General features: G+C 36.7%; 1 protein-coding gene across 3 annotated transcripts in view; it reads left to right on the top strand.

Annotated features, from left to right (window-relative positions):
- Positions 1–15151, top strand: part of BRF1 (BRF1 RNA polymerase III transcription initiation factor subunit) — a 177656-nt gene that overhangs the window by 101000 nt on the left and 61505 nt on the right. For all 3 annotated transcript variants that reach the window (XM_043981929.1, XM_043981930.1, XM_043981931.1), the window contains 3 exons: positions 7222–7261; positions 7353–7445; positions 10118–10396. In XM_043981929.1, coding sequence (XP_043837864.1) covers positions 7222–7261; positions 7353–7445; positions 10118–10396 — 412 coding nt within the window. The remainder of the gene's footprint in view (positions 1–7221; positions 7262–7352; positions 7446–10117; positions 10397–15151) is intronic.

Genomic DNA, 15151 nt, shown 5'->3' on the forward strand with positions numbered 1-15151 from the left:
CATTCTTCTATATGCTTCCGTTTTATGGGAGAGTTTATCCCATTCACATTCACAGTTATGATTACTAACTGCATTTCTCTCCATCCTATTTTTACCCCTGTTTATAGTTATCTCTCTCCTTTTGCCCTGTCCCTTCTTACCAGTATTTTGCTTCTTACCACCACCTCCCTCAATCTACCCTCCTTCTATCAACCCTACCTCCCTTTTGCCCTTTCTCCTTTTGTATCATAGTTTTGCCCTCCCTTCTATCAACCCCACCTTTTTCCCCTCTTTTGCCTCCTAGTTTTACCTTTCATTCTATCAGCACCTTCCCCTTTTTTCTCCCTTTCCCCTCTTACCTATAGGGTAAGAAAAAACAACTGAGTGTGTATGTTATTCCCTCTGAGCCAAATCAGATGAGAGTAAGTTTGAAACAATGTTCACCCCTTCCTTCTTTCCCTCTATTGTAATAGGTCTTTTGTGCCTCTTCATGTGATGTGATTAACCCCATTCTGCCTTTCCTTTCCTCTTCTACCAGTATAATCCTTTTTGTCGTCCCTTTAAGTTTTTTTTTTAATATTATCACATCAGAATCAACTTATACCCACATTCTCTGTCTATGCATACTCCTTCTATCTGTCCCAATAAAGATACAATTCTCAAGGGTTACAAGTATCTTCTTCTGTATAGGGATGTAAACATTTAAACCTTATTGAATAACATGTTTTTCTCCCAGTTTTACTTTTTTATGCTTCTCTAGAGTCTTGTATTTGTAGATTGAATTTTCTGTTTAGTTCTGGGCTTTTCATTAGGAAACTTTTAAAGTCTCCTATTTCATTGAATGCCCATCTTTTCCTCTGAAAGATTATAATTAATTTTGCTGGGTAGTACATTCTTGGCTTTAATCCCAAATTCCTTTGCCCTCTTGACTATCATACTCCAAGTCCTCTGATCCTTTAATGTTGAAGCTGCCAGGGCCTGTGTAATCCTGATTGTTGCTCCTTAATATTTTAATTGTTTCTTTCTGGCTGCTTACAGTATTTTCTCCTTTACATCATAATTCTGGAATTTGGCTGCCTTTGATTTCTTCTTCTAAAAACTGCCTGTTCATATCCTCTTACCATTTATGAATGGGGGAATAACTTATATTCTTATAAACTTGACTCAGTTCTCTATATTTTTGAGAGATGAGTTCATTATTGGAGAAACATGTAAGATTTCCCCCACCCCACCCCCACCCCCTTAGTTTTCTGCTTGTCATCTAACCTTGGCTGCATTGGTTTTGTTTCTACAAATAATCAAAATTATCCATTTTGTTTCTACAAATAATCAAAATTATCCATTTTACATCCTGTCATGCTCTTTACCTCTTGTTTAGTTATAAATTCTTCCCTTATTCATAGATTTGATTTATTCCATGCTTCTCTAATTTGTTTATTGTATCACCCTTTATGTTTAAATCATGTATCCATTTTGACCTTTATGATAAGATGTTGGTATGTACTTAGTTTCTGTCAAATTGCTTTATAGTCTTCCTAGCAGTTTTTGTCTCTTCACAATTACCTTTGACATAAATAAACTGTGAAGTGAATTGTTTTATGAATGTTTAGATTTAAGATAAGCTGATGAGTGCTAGGTAGCTCCTTAACAGTTGCCCCCTACTCTCACTTCTGTCATCTTGATGCTTAAAGCACAGAATTTTATTTGACAAAAAGATTATTTGAACAATTAAAGATTCACTAAGAATTCGGGAATGTTAAAATTATTGTAATCTTCTTTCATGTGTTAGAGGAAGGAGGTGTGTTTTGTCCCATAAAAACAGATAGTACTCCCTCTTGAACTTTTAAGAGAGTAATTTTGGCTGGCAAATAGCAGTTAAGCATAAGTTAGCAGTTAAAGTTCCAAAGTTTATACCTAAAAGGTTAAGAAAAGAAATGCTTATGTGAACTGATCCAACCATTCTGGAGAGCAATTTGGAACCATGCCCAAAAGGTTTTAAAACTGCATACACTTTGACCCAGCAATACCACTATTAGGTCTATATCACAAAGAGATCATAAAAAAGGGAAAAGAACCCACACGTACAAAAATATTAATAGCTGCTCTTTTTGTGGTAGCAAAGAATTGGAAGTTATGGGGATGCCCATCAATTGGAGAATGGCTAAACAAGTTGTGGTATATGAATGTAATGGGGTACTATTGTGCTGTAAGAAATAATAAGCTGATTGATTTCAGAAAAACCTGGAAAGATTTACATGAATTAATGCTGAGTGAAAAGAGTAGAAGCAAGAGAACATTGTACACAGTATCAACAGCATTTTGTGATGATTAACTCAGCATTACAATGATCCAAGATAATGCCAAAAGACTTATGGTGGAAGGTGCTCTCCACATTTAGAAAAAGAACTATGGAGTTTGAATACAGAGAGAAGCACACTATTTTCACTTTTGTTGTTGCTTTTTTGTTATTCTCGTTTATTCTTTCTTGTGTTTTTTTCCTTTTGTTCTGATTAATGTATGTAAAGAATTCATTGTTTTTTATGTTTTTTTTCTTTCAACAAACATTTATTTTATTTTCCATTCACATGTAAGGGTAGTTTTCAACATTCATTTTCATAAGATTTAGAGTTCTAAATTTTTCTCCCTCCCTCCCTCCCTTTCCTCCCCCCTCCACAAGATCGCAATCAGGTTATATATATACAATCCACAAGTGTTCTTTTTATCAGTTCTTTCTATAGGGGTGCATAGTAAGCTTCCTCATTAGTTCCTTGGGATTGTCTTGGATCATTACACTGCTGAGCGTAGTTAAGTCATTCACAATTACTCACTGAACAATATTGCTGTCACTATGCACAATGTCCTCTCAGCTCTGCTCACTTCACTATACATCGATGTTCATTAGTCTTTCCAGGTTTTTCAGGGATCATCCTGTTTGTCCTTTCCTGTACCACAAGACCGTTCCACTATAACACAGCTTTTTCCATCATTCCTCAATTGATGACATTCCCTTGATTCTCAATTCTTAGCCTCCACCAAGAGTTGCTATAAATCATTTTTGTACAATTTTCCCCCCTTTTCTCTTTTTCATGATTACTATTGTTAACTGTTTCCCTTCCATCCTATTCCCTTCCCCATGATATTTATTCTATTATCCATCTTCTTTCATCCTATCACTCTTCAAAAGGGATTTGCTTCTGTCTGTCCCCTCCCCCACTCTCCTCTTCCTTCTTTTGCCCCTCTCTCTTTATCCCCTTCCCCTCCTATTTTCCTGCAGGGTTAGAGAGATTACTCCACCCAATTGAGTGTGTACATTATTCCCTCCTTGAACCAATTCTAATGAGATTGAGGTCTTTGAGCCAATTTTGATGAGTGTTAGGCTCATTTACTGCCCAGATTAAATAGATTACTCCACCCAGTTGGGTGTGTCTATTATTCCCTCCTTGAGGCAGCTCTGATGAGTTTAAGATCTTTGAGCCTTTTCTGATGAGTATAAAATTCATTTATTGCACTGCTCCTCTCCCATCTCTTCCCCCACTCCATAAGCCTTTTCCTGTTACTTTCATGTAGGATTTCACTTCTGCCCTTCCCCCTCCCCCAATGAATTCCCTTCACCCCTCAATTTAACCCTAAAGATGTTATCATCTAGCTAAGTGACACAGTGGACAAATCATCACCCCTGGACCCTGGGGGATCCCAGCCAAAACCTGGCCTCAGACACAAGACAGTTGTCCCCTGTACAACCCCAGGTATTTCCCCCAGCTCCAATTTTTTTTTTTTATGGTTCTCTAGGGTCTTGTATTTGAAATTTGCCATTCAGTTCAGGTCTTTTCATCACAAATATCTGAAAGTCTTCTTTTTCATTTAAGTCCCATTTTTTCCACTGAAAGATAATGGTAAGTTTTGCTGGGTAGGTGATTCTTGGTTGTAATCCCATTTCCTTTTCCCTTTGGAATATCATATTCCATGCCCTCCGGTCCTTTAATGTAGAAGCTGCTAGATCTTGTACTATCCTGACTGGAGCTCCACAGTACTTGAATTCTTTCTTTTTGGCAGCTTGCAATATTTTCTCCTTGACCTGAGAGCTCTGGAATTTGGCTATAATATTCCTAGGAGTTTTCTTTTGGGGATCTCTTTCTGGAGGTTATTGGTGGATTCTTTCAATTTCTATTTTAGCTTCTTCTTCTAGAATGTCAGGGAAGTTTTCCCTGAGAATATCTTGGAAGATGATGTCTAAGCTCTTTCCTTGATCATGGTTTTCAGGGAGACCAATAATTTTCAAATTATCTCTCCTGGACCTATTTTCCAGGTCGGCAGTTTTTGCCAGAAGATATTTCACATTGCCCTCTATTTTTTTATTCATTTGGATTTGCTTTATTGTGTCTTGGTTTCTCATAAAGTCACTGGCTTCCATTTGTTCAATCCTCATTCTTAGGCAATTATTTTCATCAGAGAGCTTTTGTACCTCCTTTTCCATTTGACTTTTCAAGTTGTTGACTTTTTTCTCATGTCTTTCCTGCATCACCCTCATTTCTCTTTCCATTTTTTTCTCTACCTCTCTAATTTTATCTTCAAAGTCCTTTTTGAGCACCTCTATGGCCTGAGACCAATTTGTCTTTTTCTTGGAAGCTTTAGATATAGAGGCCCTGATGTTGACATCTTCCTCGGAGGCTGCCCCCTTGGTCTTCCTTGTTACTGAAGAAACTTTCTATGGTCCTCACCTTTCTCTGTCTGCTCATCTTGCCTTTCTTTTACTAGACGTTTAACTCCTTAAAGTGGGGCACTGTTTCCAGGCTGCAGTGTCCCAAATGGTATGATTTAAGGAGAATCAGGTTCTTCCCTGGCCTGGCCCGTTTCCTGGTCCTAGATGACCCCAGACCAATTTGCCAATCAACCAGCTTTGTGTGTTGTGGTTGTTAGCTCTGACGAGCCTGTGCCCCTCCCCAACCTGGGCCACTGCTACTTGAGCCTACCACCTGGTTCTCAGCAGGGGTGTAAAATCCAAGTTCTGCCTTAGCACCAGCATAGACCCCTGTAGTCTCTCCTCTGCCCAGGGCTCAGCCCACTCACCAGACTGTGAGCTTAGTTCCAGATGACACTGGTGCTTCAGCTGATTCAGAGGCTCTGGGGGTCTCCTTCTCTGGTGAGGACTTCCTGAGACTGGATCTGTGTCAGGGCGACTGTGGGGTTGGGCCCGACTCCTGTATCAGCACAGCAGCTCCCTCCTTCTGACCTTCCAAGCCGTTCTTGGTTAGAAGATGATTTCAGCACATTCTTCTGTGAGTTTTGCTGCTCTGGGCATTTTCCTATGACCTTATTTGGATGTTTTTTTGGAGCGATTGTGTCATGAGTTCGGGAGCTCACTCAAGAAATAATTGTTATTTGGGGTTTTTGTGACCCCATCTTTTGGCTAGAATTAAAAAAAAAAAAAAACCATCGGCGTGCACTGGCCTGGGGCTCTGCAAACTGCACGGTGCTCCACCCACTGGTTGTAGCTGTTGCCATGGTGCTGGCACCTCACATCATCACCACTTGCTGACACCTACATGGGTCTGGCAAAATTATAATGATTGAAAGCCTAGTGAGGGCAGTCATGTGACTGTCAGAGTGGCCAGTCCTTGTGTGGGGTGTGCTGGGAGGAAGGAAGCTTTTTTCCAGCATTCTAGCTGGAAGCTGGAAGGCGACAGGAGTGCTGCTGTGTGTTCTTAGCTGATTCCTGGGCGGTGGTGTTTTTTCAGGTTGTATAATTTCCCTTTCCCTATTTTATTTCCTTTCCCTTGATCCTACTGATCCTGTTTTGTTTTTGGTTTTTTTTTAAGTTCTTGTTAAAATAAATCCTGCTCTGTTTTGAGGGAGGCTACCAGTTTCCTTCCTTGCCTCAATATTGTGGCAAGCCACTTAGTTAACACTCCCCAATTAAAAATTGGTCCCCACGTGTAGAAATATGTTTAACATTATAGTAATGTATAACCTATATAAAATTGCTTGCTGGCCTAGGGAGGGGAAAGAGAAGGAAGGATGGGAGAATAATTTGGAATTCAAAAAATATCTTTACATGTAATTAAGAAAAATTAAAAAGAAAAATAAAAAGGAAAAGAAATGCTTAAAAACATTAGTCTCTTCTATTATGTATGTACAAAATACTTATACTTTTCATTCAGTGTTTTTTTCCTTTTTTCTTTTTTTTTTTTTGGGTGAAGTGAATGTAAGTTAAGAATGGGTTTTGGGGGCAGCTAGATGGCACAGTGGATAGAGCACCAGCCCTGGAGTCAGGAGTACCTGAATTCAAAGCTGGCCTCAGACACTTAACACTTACTAGCTGTGTGAACCTGGGCAAGTCACTTAACCCCAATTGCCTCACTAAAAAAAAAAAAAAAAGAATGGGGTTAAGAACTTCTTTGAGTTTGCAAAAAAATTTTTGAAATTATTTATTTGAAGATCAGTCTTATAAAAACCAGTGCTAAAATCGTGCAGATGTGCTATAGATGCTATCTTTTGAAAAAAATTCAAGTAGAGTTTATGAGAAATAAAGATTATGAGACTAGCTCCACTATTAAACTGTCATGGTAGCATGGTATAGTGAGAAGAGCACTGGAACAAATTGAATAACTTTGAAAGTTATGTATTGAATTTATTTTTACTTAAAATGAAAATCAAGTTGTATGTCACAAAAATTAGTTTTATGTACAATTTTCCTTTTCTGTTCTGCTACCTTTATTTCAATGCTCATTTTGTTAAGTTCAGAACTTAGAAAGAGCATTGTACTATTAATCTTGATGATTGACTTGTGATCTCAGTTCTGCCTCTAACTTACTGTATGAACTTAAAAATGTCATCCTTGCTTGATTTTCTCATCTGTCAAATGAGGAGGCTAGAGTAGATAATCTTTAGCGTCCCATTAGCTCAGTTTCTTAAGAAATGCTATTTAGGAGGCAGCTAGGTGGCACAGTGGATAGAGTACCGGCCCTGGATTCAGGAGGACCTGAGTTCAAATCCAGCCTCAGACACTTAACACTTACTAGCTGTGTGACCCTGGGCAAGTCACTTAACCCCAATTGCTTCACCAAAAAAACCCCCAAAAAACAGAAAAAAGAAATGCCCTCTCCAGTCCCCCCCCCTCAAAAAAGATCAGAAGCAAAAGAAATTTACTGTGGAAAAACAAGCATCTTTATAATAAATAGTATAAGAATTACAGAATGTAATATTTTCTTTACTGATATGCATCTTTTTCTTCTTCTGTTTCAGCTGGAACAGGCCTTATCAAAAGAACTTGAGGATGTGGAAGGTAGAAGTCTTGTCTTACAGCTCAGATTATTTATTTTTCCTTAGGAATTGAATGCTACTTAGTAATTATTTTTTTTAATTTATTACAAAAGGTGAAATATCAAGCTACCAGGATGAGATAGAGATTGAATTAGAAAATAGTAGGCCGAAGGTGAAAGGAGCACTTGCACATTTCACTAAAGATGGTAAGTTAACCCGATCTTCTTAAATAAATTATGATTTGCACTAAAATTAAGAATTATGGAATTGAAAACAATTTTGACGTTCTTTGTATTATACAAAGAAAATGAACTTGGTCAAGTGATCAGAGGAAAGGGTATTTGCCATTACATTGTAGCATCTATACTGTTTTGCATCTGAAGAATAGTTTCCATGATAATAAATAACAATTAATGAATTTAGAAGGACTTCTTCTTTAACATGGGCTTAGTTCTTCAGGTGCAGGATAGCTTACAATTACAATCAGTATATCGAATGTATACACACACATACATGTACATAACATATACATACATACATATATGCATACACCCACATGTATGGAACTATCCACTGAACTGCTGATAATGCTAGTGGAGCCTAGGCAATAGAGTCAGAAAAATCACAAAATGAAGAAATCCTGAATGCCCACCTTTCAGAGAAGGGGATTTATTATAGTGGATGAAAGGTTGGAGTAAAAGATCACTAAAGTTCCATCCAATTCTATGAATGTATCTTTCCTTTACATCCAGATGTAGTAATATCATAAATATCTTTAAAAGACAACTCTAGACCAAATAATATGTATATGTTGGAGCTATTCTTTGGTTGGAAAGAGTTTATTAAATTGTGTGTGTGTGTGTGTGTGTATACACAACTTTCTTTTTTTTTTTTTTGGTGAGGCATTTGGGGTTAAGTGACTTGCCCAGGGTCACACAGCTAGTAAGTTAACTCAGATCCTCCTGACTCCAGGGCCAGTGCTCTATCCACTGTGCCACCCAGCTGCCCCCACACACAACTTAATGGAACATATGAATATATCCTAAAGTAACCACAAATGGGTTAATTCTGTTGATAGACAGTTACTATGCTGATTGAGGTGGAAAAACAGGTATGAACATTGAAAACCTTTTTTATTACTCCTATAGGAAGTAGTTCTAGTAAATATCCCAAGAAGAAACACTCTGTAGTAAGGGAAGGAAAAGATTTGATAGTTAAACATAGTTTTCTTTGGTGACATTGGGCATTATTGCTCATACCATAAGATCATATGATCATAGCTTTAGAACTGAAATGAGGCCTTAGAGACTGTCTAGTTTAACCCTCTGATTTTATAGATGAAGAACTGAGGGCTAGAGAGGTTATAAGGGACTTGTCTAGGGAAATATAGCTAGTCTGTGTCAAATCTGAGTTGAGGTTTGAACCGAGGTTTTCTTGACTCCTAGGCCAATCAGTTCTCTCTCCACTACCCTACATTTCCTCTTTTGATATTGGCTTTTTAATCCAAGACAGGAAATATTTCTTTGTGGTTCTTAATAGATGTTTACTATGGTAGTCACAGACACATACACATGTGTTGATAGAATAATGGCTCATTTTACATATGCAGAAAATAACTTCACATAAGGAATAATTTTAAACTAGTTGCACTTAATTTTAAATTCAGTATTATATCTTGGTCTTCTCTTGCCTTATTTACAATTTAAAAAAGAGCATAAGAAGTGCTATCCTGGGTTCATCTCAAGGATCATTCATCTATGGATTCTGTCACAGAGCCACCTAGCAGTGGTTTGTGTGATGCCATAGGAATTGCTCACCATATCACCTCAGAAGGTCAATACATACACTTAAAACATCCTTAACTCTTTTTATTTCCTGTTATGAATTTGTATACCAGTAAAATTTATCCTTCATATAGATTCCTAAGAATTAATAGTTCTGAAAGTCTCATTATGTGTTGGGAAGATGACCTGAATACATGGATTCCAAGGTGAAGCCTTGAATTCATTAAGTTGGAAATGCCATGGTGGCAAGGCATCATAGTTGATTCTTGACATTTATAATCACACTTCATAAGCTTTTTGAGTTAAAGGTAGAAGAGATCTTAAATATTATCTAATCCAGTCCTTTCATTCTATGGAATAGGAAACTGAGGCCTAGAAAGGCTAACTTGTTCAATGCCACATGGGAAGTAAATAGGCAAGTCGAAATTGAAATCCAAACCTTCTACCTTCAAATTCTGTATTTTTCTAGATTGAAATGGTCAGAAATGCTCGAAATTTTCCCATACCAATCAAATAAGAAATCACTTAATGTGATTTCTTAATTTTATTGCTTTGTGGGAAATTCAGTGTTCTTACTAATATGAACATTTGTCGGAATGACAGTCTTAGTACAATATTCACTTTATAATTCCCATGGTGAATTTTGGGTGCTTTTAAATAAAACATTTAAAAAGAGTAAATTATTTTACAAAACTTATAAGTCTCAAAGAAAAAAATATCATTGGGTGGGGGGGGGGTGTGTGTGCGATGGGGCAATGAGGGTTAAATGACTTGCCCAGGGTCATGCAGCTAGTAAGTGTCAATTGTCTGAGGCTGGATTTGAACTCAGGTCCTCTTGAATCTAGGGCTGGTGCTTTATCCACTGTGCCACCTAGCTGCTCCCAAAGGTATCATTTTTAAAGCATGTCTTTTAACAGTTCATCTTTTCACAATTGTTTTAGAAGTTGAAATCAGCTTCCCACTGCTTAGTGAAGGGTTTTCTTTCTTTCCTTTTTTTAAAAAATAAATTGACCCTTTCTGTTCCTATAATTTTCATTTTCATAAATTTCATTTCAGTAACAGATGAGAGTGATTTTTAAAAATTATTTTAATAGATTCCATAGATGATAATACTTCCAGCATATTTGGAGAAGAGGAGGCAGAAGATGAAGAACTAGAAGCAGCTGCAAATCATTTAAATAAAGACTTTTATAAGGAACTTCTTGATAGAAACAGATTGAGCAGTGATGATGATCTAAGTTGTGGAAATGGAACCATTGACCCAATTAAACCACCAGCTTTAGAGACTTTACTTGGTCCTCTGCCTACAGCAGCCAGTTTGGGAATCACTGAATCCATCAGAGAATGCATCTCACCACAAAGCCAGGAGCCCAGTAAGTACCACTGATAAAACTATGGTCTTTTCTGACATTGGCACCTTTAAAAACAAGATACGACCTTCCAAGTATGACCAGCTCTCATTTTTTTCTGTAATGTCAATGAAAATTGACTAAGTTGAAAAGAGATGTCCATAGTCAGCATAATCACAAATTTTTTTTAGCAGAAAGAAAATTTGTCAGATAAAAGGATAAATTTGTGAACGACTATAGAAAAATTACAACTATACTGCTCAGTATCAGCTTAAACTATTTCTGTTTATAATTGTGTTTCTTTTAGCACATTGCCCACCATTTATAAAAAGTTAGGGCTGCTTTAGGGTTAAACTTTTATAGGATGAATAGACATTTCTTGTGTAAAATAAAATCTTTAATATATGGAAAGAACACTTATTCTGGATAAAATGTCTAAGACTGTATCTTTGGGACTTAGAGCCATAGAAGCATGTATTTATAGGTGGACAAGAGCTTTACTCCTGTGGTACTTTTTTTTTTCAGTACTCATGATTTTTCTTTTGATTTATCTGGAGAGAGTTTATCCTCTCTTGGGTATTCTCACAAAACAACATTATTATGTTAAACATAAATGTTCTTATCCTTTTTTTGTGTGCCACCTACATTTCCTACTGTATTTCTTCCCAACATCCTCCAACAGAGCCATCCTTTATGACAAAGAATGAAAAATGAGGAAAAAAAATTCTGGCAAACTAACCAAGACGTCCCCCCCCAAAAATGTCTGATATTATTTAGTATACCTATGATCCTCTACCTCTGAAAGAAGCTAGTGGAGGATCTACTTTGGGAACAAGGCTTGGTCATCATGATTTAATGGCATTAAGTTTTTTTGTTGCTGTTCTTTCTATTTATTTACCTTATTTTAGTCCTTGTTTTTATTATTACTGGTCCATATCACTAAAAAAAATTATTAATAGCTGATTGTTTTTTTACATCACCAAAATCTTTTCCCTAGTACCTTTTTCTTTCCCCCTCCTAGAGAGATATTCCATATAATAAATATTTTTTAAAAATCAGCAAAACTGATCCATACATTGAAAAGGTCTAAAAATATGTGTGATGTACCATACATGTAGACCTCCTACCTCTGCAAAGAAATAGGGTTAGAGTGTCTTGTCAATTCTTTGGAAACATGTTTATTCTATGGAATTTTGAAACATCAGCTTTTGACTGATTTCTTGTTTCCATTTACATTGTTGTGGTGTGTATGTTGTTTCCTTGGCTTAGGTTACTTTGCTCTGTTTCAGATCATATAAATCGTTCTGTAGTTCTGTTTGTTCATCACAATTGTCATTTATTAAAGCACAGTAATATGCTTTTACATTTATGTACTACATTTTGTTTAGTCATCCCTTTATAGAAGAGCATCTACTTTGTTTCCAATGGTTTACTATTACAAAAAATGCTGTTATACTCTGGTGTATGTGAGAATCTTGACGTTGTCCTCCTTGGTATACATGCTTAACAGTTGAAATCATTGAGTCAAAGAGTATGGACATTTTACTCATGTTCTCTTTTTAATTCCAGATAGCTCCACCAACAATGCATTAGTGTGCCTGTCTTTCCATAAACTCTCTAACATTAACTATTTATATTTTTTTTCATCTTTGCCAAATTGTTGGGTATGAGGAGTTGTTTTTATTTCCATTTCTTTTGTTTATAGTAATTTGGATTGTTCATATGGTGGTTAATAGTTTATAATTGTGAAAAATAATATTTTAAATTAATGTATTGGAAGCTGTGCATCGTTTCTATACCACATCAATCACATCTTATCAATAGTGATTTCCTTTTGGGACAGTTCTCACTTTTAAGAAGTTTTCATTCTTGTGAGTTTTAATGTTTCTCTTGAGATTTCTACTCATTGTTTTTGCATCTAGGCAGAAAAAAAAAATGTTCCTTCTCCATGACACCTTTTCAAATGCTAGATAAGTTCATACCCTTACCTTCCATTTCTTCTTCCCCATGCATCCACTTGCTAGGACCTTGTTTATATGTTAACAATTATGAGACAGGCTATTTAGGAGAAGATTATTCCTACCCCTTCCTCCTTTCATCCTGGTCCTCTTTTTGTCACACTCTTTCCCTCACTGAGACCTCCCTCGTGCCTGACAATGCTGTATCCTTGCATTTCCACTCCAGCAGTTGGGTGTACCTTCTTTCACATACTGGTCCTAGAGGAGGAGTCAGAATGTTCCATTCTCCTTGTTGTTACTTCCAGACTCTTTACCTCCCTCAGTAATCTTTCCTTTTTTGAAGTCCACTCAGTCAACATTTTCTACCCAGTCTTAATTATGGTAGCTGTAGTATTCCAGCCCCCCTGTCATCCTTCCTCCTTTTTCAAGAAGTTCAGTATCTACTTCAGTGTCTTGTTCTCCTCTTCAACTCTTTCCCTTATACCAGGGGGCTTTAGTATCTACTTATATTCATACTCCCTAACCTTCCTATTTCTTAGCCTCCTTAAATTCCATGAGCTATTCTTCCACAAATAGAAATGGTCACACATTAGATCTAGTGCTTAGCTATAAATGTTCCATTTTTCTAATTAGAAATTCTGACATACTTTTATCTGACCATAACCCCTTATCATTCCACATCTCTCTACTTACTTATCTGTGCTCCAGATGATGAGCCTACAAAGGAAAGTAAAAAAGAGAAGTCAGGTAAGAGAAAAACCAGGAAAGAACAGTGTCATGAAAACTTAGAAGAGAGAATCCAAGAGAAGGACGTGGTCATGAGTGTCACATGCAGCAGACAGGTCAAGAAGGATTCAGAATGAGAAGAGACCATCAGAGTTAGCAATTAAGAGATCTCTGGTAACTGGAGAAAGCAGTTTGGGTATTTGGGTGAGGAGGTTAGAAGCTAGATTACAGAGGGCTAAGAAGTAAGTGAAAGGGTGAGAAGTAGAGGCAACAAATGCGTCTCTCCTAAACCTGTTTTTATCCTCACTAAAATCTTCAATCCTTACATCCCTCAATACTTTAAAAAAAAATGTTTTCCCTAATTACATGTAAAATTTTTTTTAACATTTTAAAAAAAGTTTTGAATTTCAAATTCTATCTATCCCTTCCTTCCCTTCCACCTCCCTGAGATGGTAAGCAATCAGACACAGGTTATACATATGCAATCATGTAAAATATTTCCATATAAGTCATTTTGTGGAAGAAAAAAGAGAAAGGAAAGAAAAGAGGGAAAGAAGGGAGGAAGGGAGAGAGGGAGGGAGGGAGGAACGAAGGAAGGAAGAGAGAGAAGGAGGGAGGAAGGAAGGAAGAAAGAAAGAAAGAAAGTTTCAATATATATTCAGATGGCATCAGTTCTTTCTCTGCAGGTGGATAGCATTTTATATAGTCCTTTGGAATCATCTTGGATCATTGTATTGCTGAGAATAGCTAAGTCATTCACAGTTGTTGATCATTTAATACTGCTGTTACTGTGAACAATGTTGTCTTGGTTTTGCTCACTTCACTCTGTATCAGTTTACGAAAGTCATTCTTATAGCACAATAATATTCCATTCCAATCATATACCACAACTTGTTCAGTCATTCTGCAATTGATAGGCATCCCCTCAATTTCCAATTCTGAACCACCACCACCAAAAAAATAAATCTGATATAAATATTTTTGTACAAATAGCCTCTTTTTCCCTTTTTATGATCTTTTTGGCTTATGGATCTAGCAGTGGTATTGCTAGATCAAAGGGTACACACAGTTTTATAGCCCTTTGGACATAGTTCCAAATTTCTCTCCAAAATGGTTAGACCAATTCACAACTCCACCAACAGTGCATTAGTGTCCCAGTTTTCCCACATTCTCTCCAATATTTATCATTTTCCTTTTCTGTCATATTAGCCAATCTGAGAAGTATGAGGTGGTACCTCAGAGTTCTTATATTTTTTTGTTATTTTGATTTTGCTTTGTTGTTTCTTGATTCCTAATGGAGTCATTAGCTTTCATTTGCCCAATTTTAATTTTTAAGTTTTGTTCATTGAACTTTTGTAGCTCTTTTTCCATTTGGCCAATTCTACTTTTTAAGGAGTTTTTCACATCTTTCCCCATTTTTTGTGTGTGTGTGTGTGCTTCTTTTACCTAGCTCTTTACTCTTTTTTTCATGATTTTCTTGCTTCACTCTCATTTCTTTTCCCAGTTTTTTCCCCTATGTCTCTAATTTGATTTTTAAAATCCTTTTTTAACTCTTCCAGTAAATATTTTTGGGTCTAAGACCAATTCACATTTTTCTTTTAGGCTTTACATAAAGTTGTTTTGATATTGTTATCTTCTTCTGAGTTTGTGTTTTGAACATCTTGCTTGTCATTATAGTAACTCTCTATAGTCAGAGTTTTTTGTTTTTTATTTTGCTCATTTTTTCAGCCTCTTTCTTGACCTCCAACTTTGTTAAATATGAATTCTAATTCCACAGTTGAAGGAGTAGTGTCCAAAACTTCAGGTTTTTTGTTCTGTTATTTTCAGAGCTAGTATTTGGGGTCTATAAGTTTTCAGTTCTTCTGAGGTACTGTGATCTAAGGAGAAGTGTGTTAACTGTTTTCTGGCTTGTGCTCTGGTCTGTGAGTGACAATAAGCAGTTTTTTGCCCTGGAATTGTAACCAGGATTCCTGCTCTTATGTATCTGCAAGCTCTGGTATGCTAATGCTTTTCATTGCCCTGGGACTGGGACTGGGACTGGAATCCCCATATGGGTAATGCAGCAGAGTCCTACACTCAGTGCCAGCCAAGGGTC

The sequence above is a fragment of the Dromiciops gliroides genome, chromosome 2 (genome assembly GCF_019393635.1).
Source record: "Dromiciops gliroides isolate mDroGli1 chromosome 2, mDroGli1.pri, whole genome shotgun sequence".
NCBI lineage: Eukaryota > Metazoa > Chordata > Mammalia > Microbiotheria > Microbiotheriidae > Dromiciops > Dromiciops gliroides.